The sequence below is a fragment of the Vanacampus margaritifer genome, chromosome 1 (assembly GCF_051991255.1).
Source record: "Vanacampus margaritifer isolate UIUO_Vmar chromosome 1, RoL_Vmar_1.0, whole genome shotgun sequence".
Lineage (NCBI taxonomy): Eukaryota > Metazoa > Chordata > Actinopteri > Syngnathiformes > Syngnathidae > Vanacampus > Vanacampus margaritifer.
Genome location: NC_135432.1, coordinates 36,857,191 through 36,874,138, shown reverse-complemented (window position 1 = coordinate 36,874,138; position 16,948 = coordinate 36,857,191). Strand labels below are relative to the sequence as shown.

Below are 16,948 nucleotides of genomic sequence, written 5' to 3'. Positions count from 1 at the left end.
ACTCAGACAAACGAGGAAGTTGATGAGCCGCTGACAGAAAAACTGACAGAACTGATAAATTGTTGAATCGAGTTTTCTTCCAAATGTTGCTAGTTTTCCTAAAAAGATGCATAGAATTTATGGTTTTAAAATGATCAAAAAACACACATTACAGCTAATATTATTAGGGACCGCCCGAGCTCCAGGCGGTGTGAGGGCCCTCTTGGAATTGTGGTGTTTATATTTTTCTGACAAAGGAACCACTTTTTTGGAGGCCTCAACTTCTAAGTCACCAATTTATACAAGTGTGCTTAAGCTTTTTTCAGGGGTCCCATTGGCGTGTTGTGAGGCGGTGGAGGTACTTTGCTCAGTAGCTGGACCTGGTTGCAATCCTCTTGGCCTGGTCTCCCCGAGATGGCTGTCCGGGCCTGGAAGGCCTCCGTGAGAAAGTCTGCCAGGCCTCATTGCATAAATAGTACAGTTCAACAGCACCATCTATTGGTAAAATTACTGCACTAAAACAGGAAGTGTCTATTCTGTCTCTCCATGTCTCCAATACATTGAACCCAGTCGGGAACACTATCCAGCCTGTTAGTCATGTTTCCCTTATCCAACACAGGTGAGGATCATTATCACAAGCTTCTCCAGAGCTTGTTGATAAGCTGATCATTGGAATCACCTGTGTTGGAATAGGGAGACATGGAAAACAGGCTGGATAGTGTTCCTCAAGGACCAGGGTTGGGAAACGCTGCTCTACACAACGAACATGAGATCATGGGGAGTCAGAGTCATTTGAGTCAACGTGGGATGCACCTGCATCAGATGTGCTACGTGTGTCACAGGTTGTGGCCCAGGAGGGACTGTGGAGATAGGGAAATGCATTGATGAATGAGTTTTGTACATGAAATCCACTGCTATGAAAAATAAATGGTCAGATTTTTCTTTCTTTCTATCTTTTCTTTTTTTTAATACATTTTTCCTCAAAACTATTTTGAAGTACATTTATACTGAAAGTGGTTGTAATAGAAGAGCAATGTAAACATCGCACTAAGGTGGCCACTTCTCATCATTGTCACAACTGTAAATGTAACGTTACCAGAGTTACGCTGTGAATAAATAATAATAATCCAGTAATGGCGTGTCTCGCAGCAACAGTAAATGTAAACCACTTCACCACATAACCCACCCGTTAGGCCGACGTGAATAATTATCCATATACATGCGTGCGCGAGGTAGAGAGAGAGAGAGAGAGAGAGAGGGGGGGGGGGGGATCCATGTTTTGACATTGGAATATTAGCTGGGGTGATCACAACAATGAGGTGTACGTTGGGCCGACTATCCTCCACTTCTGCCCTTTTCTGAAAGACACGTTTCATCGTCATTCTACGATGAACGCGGCAGAGCAAACGGTAACGTGGCTCATCACGCTCGGGGTGCTGGAGTCTCCCAAGAAGAGCATCTCTGATCCAGAAGCTTTCCTCCGGACGTCTCTCCAGGACGGGGTGGTGCTGTGCAAACTGCTGGAGCGACTGAGACCGGGGACGACGGAAAAAGTACGTGTTTTGCAACAAAGACATTTCATTCAATATTATACAAAATCTAAACATAAAAAATGACCTCAAACATAAGAGCCTTTGTTTACTGGGGGTAAAAAAACAACCTATGCTCTGTAAATGAATTACTAGGTCTCATTTGTGTTAAACAAAGTCAGCCATGTCTTTTTCGAAATAAAGGCGCAGCATTGCAACATTCGCTTCTGTGGGAGATACTCATCTGCAGAAATAACTCAATCGTAGCTAATCAACGTATTATAATTACCGGTGTTGCGTTTATGAAATAAATTTCAAAAACGCCGGAGTGAAACTAAGTAGAATTAGGACTTTAAAAAGATTTACTTTGAAACGTCAACCGGAATTTAGCACGGCACTGATGTTAGCAATCATACAGCTATACGACAAGTGCAACAAACCACGCTTGAAATAAACGTTATTTCCTCGTCGAACACGCTCCTTGTTTTTACCTGTTAAAAAATAAATTGGGTTATACTCTACTATAATTGATCGACTTCTTATGTGTAGTTTTTTCAGGAACCGAGGAGTGACAGCGAGTATCAACTCAACATTAGCGAATTCATCAAAGGCATCGGGGTTTTTGGCGTGGAGGTGGGTTACTGTATTCATGTTTTATCATTATGAAGAAATTGCATTTGTATGTACGCCCACAATGCTATTGACAGTTTACACAATTTTCGAATATATCTGCTTCCGAACCTGTTGATATTCAGGTGTACCTGCATGCTCTTTTGGTACGGACAGTTACAGGTGCGCACTATTTGGCAAGAAACGTCACATTAACGCGGAAATGGGACTTTGAATGTACTTATACAGTAGAATGTGAATTACAAACAGCGTAGATAATTGTTTTCAGTGTTTTTCTTAAGCGAAAAGTTGATGCAGAGGTACAATCACCAGTATTAAGCACTAATAAAGTACCCAGTCATGGCAACAGGAATATATATATATATATATATGTATATATATATATATATATATATATATATATATATATATATATATATATATATATATATATATACATACAAACCCAATTCCCAAAAAGTTGGGACACTATACAAATTGTGAATAAGAACTGAATGCAATTATGTGGAAGTGCCAAATTTCAATATTTTGTTCAGAATAGAACATAGATGACAGGTCAAAAGTTTAAACTGAAAAAAAGTATAATTTTAAGGGAAAAAAATATGTTCATTGAAAATTTCATGGTGCCAATAAATCAAAAAAAATTTGGGACAGATAGCAATAAGAGGCTGGAAAAGTCTATTTCTCTTTTTTTTAAATAAACTCTGACCTTGCAGTCGGTGTAGATCTTAGAATGTTTGGTAGATGTTTGTCTGATGCAAATTTTTTTGCAAATACTACCATACAAAATGTTTTAATTGGAGTGTCAATTTGAATGCAGCAGCAAATGTAATCATTCCATGCTGTTTTTACAATTCAACCATACACACAGGTTACTGACATTTGTAGAATCTAGAATCATAATGGAAAAGAGCAGATTACATAACACAGGGTCCATTGCTGATGTCTGTAATGTTAGAACTGCATGGTGGTGGTTGTGTTGCGGTGTCGGGGCCGAGAGGGGTGGGGGTGGGGTTCAATTCAAAGAACAAAAGATGAAGGAGAGGAGAGTAGTAGGCTGATGTAATGCAACATGTCATGCAGCGAGTGGATTTTCCAATCAGGTTGATTAAAAGTCGACCATGATGCTGGACGCCAAGGCCTCCACTAGTGGCAGCCTGGCTGACATCAGCATGCTAATTCAGACAATTCGGCCTGTCTCTCTAATCGTGGAGGGTTTCTAAATATGTAGGACCTGATTGATTTATTAGATGACAATTGTGATCATTTATTTTGGCCTGAGTATAGCTTTTATGTGAATAGCAAACATTCTGGCCAATCGCTGGTACCGTAACTCTCTTTTCAAACAACCCGTCAAATACAATATTGAGTCAATATTATGTTACAGTAGCAGCCTTACTGAGCTAATGGACATGGTGATAAAATAAAATAAGTAACTTGTTTATGGCTACTCATCAATTGTTGTGTTGGAAGCAGCGGAATATGTTGTAATGCAGAGCCATTGAATGCAGCACTGCAGCAATTAATTACAGTACAAAGTGAATTATTGTAAATTAATCTAATGGTAGTTAGAGAGGTGAAATACTTTTCTACGTTTACGTACTACTACTCAGCCAGACTACATTAATTAATGAGCACTGCAGTGGACTGCATAGCACTGGGGCTTTGGTTTATATGAACAAATTCAAAGGGATAACAAATGCATAATATTAATCATCAGCCATATGTAATACTGTACACCTTGAATACTCCAGTCACACCTTGGGAATGTTAGCGTGTTTCACAAGATTAGGCACCTCAGACGTATTTTGACTATGACTGTGCATGTGTGCGCGCATGTTTAGTGTGTAATGGAGAGATTACCAGGGGGAGCTCAGACTCAGAGTAATCCCGCCTCAGACTGTAGATGGAATGGCATTCTAAACCCCAACCTAAACACAGTGCTTTTGTCATCATAGTTTGATTTAATGGTGAAGAAGAAGATGCTATCGTGTGATTGTGCATCTAAATATTATCATGATGTTGCATGTAATCCATCTTCTAAATTCTGCAGTCTTTTGAGGTCAATGACCTCCTTCAGGGGCTGAACTTCACCAAGGTCCTAAACTGCTTGGCTGCTCTGAACAAAGCCACTGAAGGTTTGCATTGTGTTCAATTGTATTTTTACAAATATTTGAATCTTAATTAGCTCATTGTTGTGCAGATTCAGGTGTTTCTGTTTGTACGCCACACTCCGCCACATTGAGGATTAAATCGTTTGACTCTCTGAACAGTCAAAGTCGTTCCTCCAAACTGCAGCCGCCTCAGTTTCACAGCCTTGTAAGTTATCATGAAAAAAGCAGCAAGTAGCGCTTACCTAATAGCAATCAACAAATAGATTATTTCACACGCTGTTCTCCTATTGTATTTTGACGCATGTGTATTTCTTCTGTCACAGGACATGTCTGAGGGCAGTGGCTGCGGCCATTTTCTTTTCAAGGCACGCTTCCTATTCCAGCAGACAAATGAGGACGAACTGTCCTTCTCCAAGGGCGACATCATTAATGTGAGCAGGCAGGAAGAGGGGGGCTGGTGGGAAGGTTCGCTCAATGGCAAGACCGGCTGGTTCCCCAGTAACTATGTGCGGGAACTGAAAGGAAGCGGTGGGTGCAGCAATGTCAAATTAATACACCTCTACCATCTCATCTGCATTGCTGAGAATATGCAAATATGTCCAAACAGTGAACGCTCAAACACATATGAGTAGTAAAGTTGGAAGTTTTTTTTAAGAAAGGCAGGAAGGCAAGGAAGGAAACTGGCCTGACAAACAATGCCAGGAAGTTCCACAGATGCTGGATGGAGAGGAACATCCTGAAAGTTGAGTGTAGAGAACATCAACTGTGATTGCAGAGAGCTGGCTGAAGATTGGTCTGGCTAACATCAGTTGCTTGCTGTGAGGCTGCAGTCTGTTATTTTTCGAAGGCGTGGGATGAGAACCCGAGTGCAGATACGGGAGGCAAACAGAGTCACTTTCGAGTCTTTTAATTAGTGGACTGATGTGAGTGGGGGAACCGAGTCCGGGTAGGGAGCAGGCTTTCCACAGGCGATGTAGCTTCGGCGGGCTGGCAAAGGTACGGCTTCAGCAGGTGCAGGAAATCTAAGCAAAGAGAACTAATTAGAATAATGTTCTACTCAAAGGCAGGCGATAAAGTGGCTGCAACTGACTGTGAGACAGTTAGCATTGATCTGGTGCTGAAAGTGAAATCCAGGGCTGGCTTTTGTAGGCTGCTGATTGTAATTACCTGCACCTGGCTCCTGCTCCAGCTGTGTCTCCTCCACCTCGCCCAGCAGTGTGATTCTCTCACGCACACATACACAGAAACAGGGAACAAATGGGCAGGGCTCATGGGGAGAAAGCGGGGGTCCTGACACTATCATCACACATGCCTGCAATTGTTACTGACAGACATCAAACACAGTTTAAAGCGAGCATCCTAAAAAAACAAAACAAAACAGGATCATATTGTTTCCGATAAAAAGTCAATTTAACACTGGAACTCGGCTAAGTGTGCTACTAGTCTAAATATTGTTCTCCCCTTTCATTACTGTGTAGACAAGCCATTAGACAAACCCAAGTCTGCGACACTGAGAAGTCCACCGAAAGGTTTCGACACCTCTATCATCAGCAAGACCTACTACAATGTGGTTAGTATCACATCTTCATGGAGTCTATTGTCAGAAGTGGGCTAAACGGGTCTGATTCCCTGTCGATCACAGGACCCACACATACAGTACTGGCTTTACAAAGTCTACACACCTTTGTTCAAATTCTAGGGTTTTGGAAATAAGACCACAATAAACCAGTACAAAACATTTTCAACCATTAATTGGACCTAGTAGCATGTACAGCTCAAAAAAATCTTTTAAAATAAATAACTTAATGGATTACGGCTGTGTTCATCATTGACCACTCACATTCAAACTCATGTTAAATGGGAGTCAGGATATACCTGACACAATTTTTTAAGTGCCTTTATTAACCCCAAATAAATTCCCGCTGTTCTAATAGGCTTTCCTGGCATTACTGTGGTCACATTTTACAGCACAATCCATGGTCCACAGAGATCTTCCACAGCATAAGAGGGATCTCCTTGTTCAAAGATATCAGTCAAAAGAAGAGTACAGAAGAATTTCCAAGTTATTAAATATACCACGAAACACAGTGAAGACCGTCATTATCAAGTGGAGAAAATATGGCACAACAGTGGCATTACAAAGCAGTGGACATCCCTCCAAAAATGAATTTTAAATAAAGAAAAGAAGAAAACTGCTCAGGGAGGCTGCCAAGAGGCTCACTGCACCATTGGAAGAGCTGCAGAAATTCCTGGCAAGTACTGGCTGCTTAGTACACATGACAACAATCTCCCATCCTCTAAATACAGAAGACAGGAAAAGCCTACTGGAACAGCTGAACTTTTTGGGTGTTAATCATAAGCATTTTAAATGGTGGCATTGACATGAGTATGAATGTGATTGGTTAATTGTAAATAGCCACATCCCAAGTTATATGAGGGTGTGCATATAATATACATGTGCAACCACAGTATCTCAACTTAATTGTTTATTTTTTCTAAAAAATAAAATAAATCACTTAAGTTTTGCAGGTCACATTATTGGTGGAAAAATCTTTGTCCTATTTTTGATATCGCAAAAACCTGGCATTAGATAGAGAGGGAGTGTGTAGACTTTGTGTGTGTGTGTAATAATGTAGGTTATTCCTTCCGTTCCATTGGTTTCTGGGACAGCCTTGCCTCAGGGTTAGTGCGCCTCTTGTTGTGTACACGTGTTTTAATAATGCAAGCTTCCACAGTCTCCCCAGGCCTCCCATGTTCAGTTGGGGGTACCTGAATCTAGCTTACTAACAAATAGACTGACCCACCTTGGGTAAAATGGGAAGAAGAAAGAGAATCAACATGTTTTGCCTGTCCTCTAATGGATCCCCTCAAAAGGAAGAAGTGCTGAGATGCTTTTAGCTTTTGTTGTTGTCTCTCTACATTTGTTAAATTTGTGTTTTAAGGTCCTCCAGAACATATTGGAAGCAGAGAGTGAGTATTCAAGGGAACTGCAAAGTCTTTTGGGGTCCTACCTGCGCTCCCTCCAACCCACAGACAGGTCAAGTTATTTTTTGATATTTTTTCTCATGAATGTGAAGTAAAACAACATCATGCTACAGCATGCAACATGCTAGCATACGCACACCAAGGTATACATAAAAATGATTCGAAATAGAACTTGTCAATTATGAATGACTCCTCGCTGATTCTCTGCAGGCTGAGTGGTGAAGACATCAGCCACATTCAAGGAAATCTCGAGGAGATTTCGACCTTCCAGCAGATGCTGGTTCAGTCCTTGGAGGAGCATACAAAGTCAGTAGCCGCATCTCTTTTGTCTGCTAAGGATGCACAAATGTTACCTTTTCAGTCATATACAGTGCATATACAAAGTGTACATACATTTAATTTAATTTAATTTCAATCAATCATTTATTTCATTCATTTTTAAAAGAAAAAAAGACAATATAAAACAATATTCTTCATCGTTAAATGACAAGGAACAGAAAGAAGACAAGTCTTTTTGTATCATAGTTGTATCATAGTCATCATTGTACCAGAGTTCATTCACAAGGTAAATTAATTTAAAAAAGAACAACATCCACATACATCTGTTCAAATGCCACGTTTAAGTGATATATAAAAAAATAAGACCAAGATAAATCATTTAAAAACTTTCTCCACCATTAGTTTGACCTATAACCAGTGCATCTCATACTGTATAATTTTCATAGCCACTGTTGGCATGATATCATGCCTTGCAGTTTTTTTTTATAGTCCCCTCTATCACTAAAGAAATCGGCAAGAAAGCCTTCAAGTCTCTTGCCCCATCTGATTTGAATAGTCTACCTGTTAATATTCGTTTGTTGTCTTAATTCCATATTTAAAAAAATATATATCTTGTTTAACTATTTAAAAACAGATGTTTTCAATATTGTTACACTGTATTTTCATTTTTATTTTATTATTATGAAATAATTAGAATTTTGTTGTGCTGATATTAAGGTTGTCTCTGTTAAGTGTTATTGTATTTGTTTCTTTTTTCTTTTCTTTTCTTTTTTTTCTCATTTTTTTTCTTTTCTCCTTTGTCTTTTTTGTCTGGTGTGTTGTTATAGATTGCCTTGTTGTATTTTTTGTGTTGGAACCCCCCCTCGCAAATGAGATGTTGCATCTCAAGGGGTTTATCCCACAATAATAACCATTTTCAGCAACAACAGCAGACTAAAAACTCACATGCTGAGTGTTTCTAGAAATACACATTTTTTTCCATATAGATTGTTGTACTTGATTGCATAGCCATCTGGTGTTAGGTGTAAGTACTGCAGTGTAGTGTCAAAATTCACTAAAAACAACAAGCAGGGTTCAAGCAAATAGACTATGGCTTCATGCACTATGATGTGTTTATTTTCTTTTTTTTTTAAGACTTCCAGAATGTCAGCAGAGGATAGGAGGCTTCTTCCTGAGTCTAATGCCCCAAATGAAGACTCTTTATGTGACTTACTGCTCAAACCATCCGTCTGCCGTCAGTGTGCTCACTCAGCAAAGGTCAGAAGCTCCTTTCATAATTGCCTGTCAAACAGGCATTTCTGCATGATTTTAGGAGTAACTCATAATGCTGGAACAGAGAAAGAGGAAAAGTGGCTTAGGAAACACAAGGATACATATCTCAACTGTCTGTTTTGCAGCGAGGAGCTGGGTGATTACATGGAATCCAGAGGGGCAAATAGTCCAGGGATTTTGACACTGACCACCAGTCTGAGTAAACCCTTCACTCGACTGGAGAGATACCCAACCCTGCTCAAGGAAATGGACAGGCACATGGAGGTACGTACTTCTGTCCTGATGATTACATCTGATGACTGATCTGTTTCCAAGGAAACAGAGAGTGAACAAACATAGATCTGTTTTATGTTCTTGTTCTCAGGACCAACACCCCGGCAGAGTTGACCTCCAAACCTGTATGGCATCATTTCAAAGCCTCGCAGTAAGACAGAAACACATGGCTATCAGTCCACTCAAGTATTCCCGTCCTGTGAGATGGTTCACGGAGTGCCGTCTCATGCCTTTGTGTTCAGGCCCAGTGCCAGGAAGTGAGGAAGAAGAAGGACCTGGAGTTACAAATTTTAACCGAGCCAATCAGGAACTGGGAAGGGGAGGACATCAGGACCCTCGGCCCCGTTCTTCACATGTCCCAGGCTGCGGTCCGCTCTCAGAACTGTCAGGTGAACCTCTGGAGCAGTTTTGACCACACACCGAGTTGCAACATAGCGAGTGCAGTGTGTAAGAAACAATTTGTATGTCTTTTAGGAGTCAAGTGAACGCTACCTTCTCCTCTTCCCTCACACTCTGCTCTTCCTCTCCGCAAGCATGAGGATGAGTGGATTTATCTACCAGGTTTGGTCAGATATTATTTCCTGCCTTGATATTCAATCATATCAGCCTTGTAAAGTAACTAGATGTGCAATTTCTGGACAAATTGCTTATGAATGCTAAAAGTTGCATACTAATATTTAAATGCATGTGGAATGCTTTGTTATAACAGTGATGTCAATTGTAATTGAATATAATGAAAATTAAATAAATGGGCAACTATTATTATATGAAAATGAAGTTGTGCTAAAATGTGCTCCAATTGGTTTTTGAACCCTGACATGCCAGTCACCAGTTCTTTACTGTAACCACTGCACTATTTTAGCCTTAAATAAATCTGTGACATGGTATATAATTGTATTGGATAATGCCGTACGATACTCATGGCTTGCACTGAGTTTAAATGTTACAATATACAACAGAATAATATATATATATATATATATATATATATATATATATATATATATATATATATATATATAAACGTAATAAGAAATCACATGAAGTATAATGGATGTTAAATAATTACACAATAATTATTATTCAAAATTGAATTTGGACTAAAGTCTGGTCCAACCGTGACTTGAACCATGTTCTACACAGTGAAAGGCATGTTCTTATCCACTGAGCTAACTCACTTGTTGAAAGTCATGGCACTTTCACATGTAGTATAAAAAAGTTATTGAAGCTGAACGGAGATACATAGTTTAATCACTTAATTCTAATCATAATGCATTTCCCCATAGTCATTTGGTAAACATGTGTATCACTAGCTGAATGGCCATGGATAGAGTTGCAATGTACAGTCAGAGGTGGGTTTCAAACCCCGACTTCCTGGTTACTGGACAATGCACTTTTACCACTTTTACCGCGCTAGCGAGCAGTATCAAACAATGATGATCAGAATGATTGAATGAATCATGATGTATGTAAGGGAGTGCTAAGTTGAACTTGAAAAAGTTGAATGACTTTCCCATAAAAAAATGAATGGGGAAAATTTGATATTAAATGTTAAATTGTGCAAAAACTGTATATAAGTGGAATGAGAAAAATTTGTTCCTGTTTGGCGGGAAATTTTGGAGCAAGTTGAAATTTGACCTGTGAAAATCGAACGTTGTAAAGTGAAAGAAAAATAAAGAATCCATAACATAAGTGGGAATGCTTTCAGGATCTTAAAATGTTGCTGTGATGTTGAACAAACAACATTGTGAGTTTGTCTTTGCAGGGGAAGATGCCACTGTCAGGCATGTTGATCTCCAGGATGGAAGATGGGGAAACCATGAGGAATGCTTTTGAAATTTCTGGTCTGCCCTGGTTTTGATATAGTGTTTGAATCGCGGTCTTTAAACACCCCTGCATTAGGTCACTGGCAAGAGACATTTAAAACAGCTTCCGTGTGTCTTAAAGGGATACTCATTTAGCCATTTTCAGCACTAAGAAGTTAATATTTTGTTGAAAATTAATTTGATAACTTCATTATTTTCCATGTACAATTAACACCTTTAAAAACACATTGTGCCATTTGCTGTCGACTGAAAATATCACGTGTGACAAAATACAAACTTTTATTGCTGAAAATGGCCAAATTAGTCAATTATCCCTTTAATTTATTATTTTTCTGTGCCAATGGCTTGCTTTTTAATTTGTTATTGCTTTTCAAAGGTAGTATGGAAACTATAGAAAATCATTTACAGGTTGTATATTCATGTGTGCTGTGCAGGTGCCCAATGTGACCGTATGCAAGTGGCATGCAACAATCAGCAGGATCTGCTGGAGTGGCTGGACCTTCTCACCAAACACACACACACCCCTGCTGCACGCACACACAAGACTCAGTCGGTGTGCCACACAGTAAGTCGGCCTTTCTAGTAATCTATTACCAACCCAGTGAAGTTCATAATTGACTGCTCTCTTGTCACTTCCTCCTAGTTGCCCTCAATGCCCGTCACCCCTTCCCGGCACTCAGAGACTCGTGGCGGAAGCAGCGCCTTCCACACCCTCCCTCATCTTTCCTCATACGGCGGCAGCCCCATGTGGGGGGCCCTGGAGCCACAGAGTACCTCAAAACCATGGAGCATGAGCTGTCTTCGGCCTGCGCCCCCTCTCCGACCATCTGCTGCCCTTAACAACAAGGAGGTAATTAACTGGCAAATTAAAAACAAGCACTTTTGTGGAGCTTTTAAACAGTTTGTTCTTTCATGCAAAACTTCTCATCGGCTATGCATATTAATTGTTTGCAGGATATGAGTAAGAGTCCAAAGAATATGAAGAAGCTGCTTCCCAAGAGGAAACCGGAGCGGAAACCCTCCGAAGAAGACTTCACTGTGAGAAAGAGTAAGAGAGTCCATCTAAACAAGTGATGGGCAACTGCGACCCGTATCCCAGAGCAGGGTTAATATAGTTTTTATTCATTTTAGTTATTTACAAAAATGCTTAGTTTTAGTTTAGTTTTAGTTTCAGTATTAGCTATTGTATTAAAGAAAACGTGTATTACTTGTGCACAATATTTAAAAAACACCATGGTAAAATGAAAAAAGTAACACATTTCTTACCTAGCTCTGCATATCTGCTGGGTTAAATGAAAAAGCAGGCGAGCCGAGCCATTGGAGGCAAAAGTCAAGCACGCAAAATTGTCGCCTAGGAGTGATGTCATCTGAAGGTGCTTTTCTATGGGCTGCTGCTAGATGACGTCACTTCTGTGTGACACACTTTCAAACGTCTTTATCCCGGTTAATACCGAAATAAATATACTTAAAATCACATTTAAAATCATCCCCAAAGGCTCATGTATTACGGTAAATTAATAACGGCACCAAAGACTAAAACGAAGGACAATTTTGCTATAATTATAGTTTTAGTTAGTTTTGTAAACATAAAACGTAGTTTCAGTTAGTTTTCGTCTTTTAAAAAGCATTTTCGTTTTCATTTATTTTTCGTTAGAGAATTTTTGCACAAAATGAATTATTGTACTTAATGTTGGTTTTGCCATTAAGCAGTTTTGCACCATCCTTGAATGGTCATTTTTGTGCAAGACAGCACTTAACACTGGATTTTTAAAAAAAAAAATTTTTTACAGTTTGTGGTTATACTTCAAACCCTTTATTTGGGATCGTGGATCTTTTTTACATGCATTGGGAAATGTATTACGATGAATGAAATATACTAAGAGCATGTATTTTGCACATGTGCGTATATTGTGCATATTTAAAGTGATGTTTTTTTGTCATTTATCTATTTAGAAAGTGTGTGGTGGTCCTATGTGGCCCCCCAGTAGCACTGATGAAAAACTGTGCCCCCCCCCAGCCCCCCAGCCCCCTCTAGCATTTAAGTTGCCCATTCCTGATCTAAACTGAGATGCGCTTGTAAAAAAAAATAAAAATAAAAAAAGAAGAAGAAAAATAAGCTTTTGGGGTTGAAGAATCACTTGATTGTTTTTCAGGCACAGCAGCTCTGGAGGAGGATGCTCAGATCTTAAAAGTGATTGAGGCATACTGCACCAGTGCCAAGACGCGACAGACCCTTAACTCCAGTGAGTCCCCATACACTTCCACATATTCAGTGCAGTGAATATGCATGCTGACCTAAAAGTTGTTGTTTTTTCTCAGCTTTCAACTCTAACAAGGCTTTTTTCTCTCTTCTCTCTCTTTTTTCATCCATTGATTCCTCCACTCTCCACTTCTTGTGTATATTATTCTATATGTGTTGTACTGCTTTATGCTTGCTAACCACTGTCCTCTTTGTAATTAATATAATTTTTGCTATTTTTCCTAAAATTCAAATGGATTATCCCCCCGAGCCATTTTCTCCCTTTGTGGTTTTTTTTGGGGCCCATGTCTCTATTTAATTTTGTTCTGCATCCCAACTTCTGCGGTTTGTGTTTTCCTGCACCATTTGCCCTCTGTATTCCCCCTGCTGATTGCTGGTGCAGCCTGGCAAGGCACTGACCTCATGCACAACCATGTGCTCGCTGACTCCAGCTTCATCGTTGCTGGCGTCCCGGGCAACCTGCCATGTTCCGACCAATCAGAAGACTCGGATTATGACAGTATCTGGACCGCTACTAGTTACAGGACTGCCTCATTTTCTCGTAAGATTTCGGTGTAGCGAGTCAGAATATACGATACTGTGGCAACCTGGCTAGCTTGCAAATAGCGTTAGACCTCTAGAGTCCGTATCTGCTGTGTTTGTATGTGTGTGTAAGCCGCTTTGTTGTTTTGTTTGCATGTTGTCACTTGATCGTTGAAGAAGAAAGACTACAGCTGGCACTTTTTTTTTTATTATTAGGTTCCAGCAGGAGGGATGTTCACATGTTGTTCCCAGAAGAAGAGAAGATCATAGTGGAGGAAACCAGGAGCAATGGACAAACTGTAATGGAGGAGAGGTGAGACTTAGTATAGTGTGTGGCTTGTTATGCGTATGTGGCCTCACTATATGTAAGAGTTGGTCCGTGTGTACAGTATCATGCTGCAGCTCGTGTCAATATGATGCCATGTTGCCTTTCTGCTGCAGGAGCCTGGTAGACACTGTATACAGTTTGAGAGATGAGGTCCAAGAACTCAAACAGGTGAGTGGGCGCTCTGCTAGGGGAGTGGACAGTATTTGTGGGAGAGATATGTTTTTGTGGTCTTGCAGGACAACAAGAGGATGAAGAGGACACTAGAGGAGGAGCAGCGAGCTAGGAAAGAGCTTGAGAGGATCATCAGGAGAGTTTTGAAGAACATGAACGACCCAACCTGGGATGAGACGAACCTCTGAAACTGGCAACACTTTGAATCTTGGACCCTCTCATTGGCAAAAGGCCATAAAGACTAATGAGGCAGAACCAGCCCAAATAAACTTTAATGTTTGCAGCCACTGAGTTATTAGTAAGATGACATTTTATCCTGTTAGAATGACCTTCATCAGCCAAGTGAGTGAAAAATGAATTTTCAGACAAGAAAATCACAGTGAGTCAGGTAATTGATATGTCTAAACCAAAGCAATACAATCTGTGACAGGGGTGCTCAAGTTCGGTCCCCGAGAACCCCTATCCAGCCCATTTTCCATGTTTCTCTCCATTAACACACCTGATTTATGATCAGGATCGTTATCAGCAAAGCAAAGCAAATCTAAAAAAAAAATAAAAGGCTTCTGCAAAGCTTGCTGATTAGCTGATCATTAGATTCAGCTGTGCTGCAGGAGGGAAACATGGAAAACAGGCTGGATAAGGGCTCTCGAGGACCGAACCTTACCAACCCTGCTCTGTGATTTTTATAATGTCAATTGAGCAATTCATGAAAGTTTTTTTATTATTATTAATATTGTGTTTTTTTTATATTCTGTGGTGTTTTTATTTTTGTTATTTTCTATACTTGACCTAGATCACGCTGGGGATTGTCAGCAGACAAGAAACACGGTCCTTTTTTCACCAAGCTTATAACACTTTACAATGTCAACCACAAAACAAAACAACATTTGTCTTATTAAAAACATCAACTTTATAAGCTACATAATGCAATATAAGTGTAAATGGTGTATTTGATAGCAGCTAATTCTACTTTTGTGTTTTAATGATAATGTCTTCCAAGAATCACACACACCTATTTATTTCACACGTGTCGTAAAAATATAACTTTTTTTCCACTGATGAAGTGTTTTTTCTGCAGATATTCAGATCAGAGACACTTGTCTCTGCTGGAAGACTTCTGTTTGTTGTGGATGAGTTTTTCAGGACTAATAGGACTTGTTAGTGGCTGGGTGGATGCTGAAGACACATTTTATCATTAACATAAATTATAACCATACTTATTACCCACAAACTTTGCAAGTGGTAGCGCACATGTAGTTCTATTTTCTACCTTAAAATGTCACAACCCGACTAAAAAAACAAACAAAAAAAACTTACAAATGGTCAATGGTATCATCGTTAATACATAAAGAAGAGAGTGATGTGGCTAAGCTCTTGGTTAAAATAACGTACTGTACAGTTTACCCCCAAATTATAATATTTTCTGTGATCATTTGAGCCTCACACAAAAAAAAGAACGAACGCCTCACTAAGTCCTACGGTACTACAGTGATACTGGAATGTGCAAGTCACTAGTGAATCATCTTTGCTCAGGTTTTGACAAATGACTGCCACATGATAGCGCAGTGCGGACACTTATGAGAGCGGCGTAATGTACTGCGTACACAACTAACTGTCGAACCACGGTAAACCCAAGGCATTACTGCCATCTAGGGATAGTGACCGTCCACAACACATCAATACAGTTTTGAACGTTTAATGAATTGTCTCTCTTTCAGCTGTTCAGACACGCTTCTCAGAGAATACAACATTCCAAACCAACACGTTTTCGACATATCAGTGTTGAAACTTCTTTCTTTTTTAGCATATCATCATATAGTTGTGCGCTGAAGGTAATTCCCTTCCCAAACGTTTATATTGAAACTAAATTTGACCTTTGTCCATGGTCAAGGTGTCACTGATTGATCAGCTTGTTTCGTTCTTCTGCTGTCAGTTTTGTTACGTGGTAGTTTATTTAGAAGACGTTTAGTGTGGGCTGGTGCTAGACCAGTCCAATTGATTTCAACGTTATTTGTTCAATGTACTGTAGTTCTATAACTGGTGTTAAGTGGGTGGCATTGAATTGAGATCGTCGAGGCAAACGTCGATGTAAGACCTTGCATTTGAAGTGCACTCAATAGCTACCAAAGTTGAATCGAGGCAATTACCTCTTGGTTGTTGAAAGACGCGAACCTTTTATCGTAAAGGCTTTAATTTGACTTCTAAATTTTAGGTGTGGTGTCCTCCAATAGTTTTTGATCATGATTCCATAACAATTCCAAACATCTGGAAATTTTAGAATTCTGATATTTTCGCAGTGCAACGCAATGATAGACATCTCAATGTCATGTCTGTGATCTGCTTTTTCCCGGCTACAAAATTATGCCGCTGAATGAATATAGGCTGGTGATCCTATAATTTTTGCCAGGAGTTGTAGATGTCCCACTGGCCTACACCATGAAACATTGTTAATTTGGAGATACATGTACAAACACTCAATTACGTCTTCCTATTTGTTGCTGTTTTACCAGCAGGGCAATGCTGCAGGGTCGTCTTTACAATGTCAATAAACTTGTATTCCACATTTGGAAAACACCTTAAATGTTGAGTTTTAATTTCCCTTCGGCCACTAATGTAAACTTTGCCAGTTGGCCACTTGTTCCCAGTGTCACCACATTGGGGCGCATGCGGTCTACGCCTTGGTCTTTATTTAGTCTGGCCCGTCACAAGATTTCAACCCTTATAACTGGAGCCATGCTGCTCTATTGTTAAAAGTAATGAAAGGAACTACTGTGAGAAAA

General features: G+C 39.7%; 1 protein-coding gene across 2 annotated transcripts; it reads left to right on the top strand.

Annotated features, from left to right (window-relative positions):
• The first annotated feature begins 1,263 nt into the window (after nucleotides 1-1,263).
• On the top strand, nucleotides 1,264-16,743 carry arhgef7b (Rho guanine nucleotide exchange factor (GEF) 7b). 2 transcript variants are annotated; one of them, XM_077552330.1, is made up of 22 exons: nucleotides 1,264-1,532; nucleotides 2,058-2,141; nucleotides 4,192-4,276; nucleotides 4,342-4,457; nucleotides 4,576-4,780; nucleotides 5,731-5,822; nucleotides 7,195-7,289; nucleotides 7,448-7,543; nucleotides 8,651-8,773; nucleotides 8,914-9,052; nucleotides 9,153-9,212; nucleotides 9,304-9,450; nucleotides 9,536-9,622; nucleotides 10,827-10,905; nucleotides 11,322-11,452; nucleotides 11,531-11,737; nucleotides 11,842-11,935; nucleotides 13,041-13,130; nucleotides 13,530-13,688; nucleotides 13,886-13,982; nucleotides 14,111-14,165; nucleotides 14,234-16,743. In XM_077552330.1, exons 1-22 carry the CDS (start codon nucleotides 1,368-1,370, stop codon nucleotides 14,354-14,356), a joined length of 2,529 nt encoding a protein of 842 aa, XP_077408456.1. In that variant the 5' UTR covers nucleotides 1,264-1,367; the 3' UTR covers nucleotides 14,357-16,743. The 2 variants fall into 2 exon arrangements, with proteins under 2 accessions (XP_077408456.1, XP_077408466.1); XM_077552340.1 differs by lacking the exon at nucleotides 13,530-13,688.
• Nucleotides 16,744-16,948: the final 205 nt, after the last annotated feature.

Bases quoted from the DNA above. Each gene is read 5' to 3' on its own strand.
- arhgef7b (XM_077552330.1), top strand. From the start codon at position 1,368: ATGAACGCGGCAGAGCAAACGGTAACGTGGCTCATCACGCTCGGGGTG. The intron at 4,781-5,730 runs GTGGGTGCAGCA...ATTACTGTGTAG, and splicing joins GCGGGAACTGAAAGGAAGCG to ACAAGCCATTAGACAAACCC. The intron at 10,906-11,321 runs GTCTGCCCTGGT...TGTGCTGTGCAG, and splicing joins GAATGCTTTTGAAATTTCTG to GTGCCCAATGTGACCGTATG.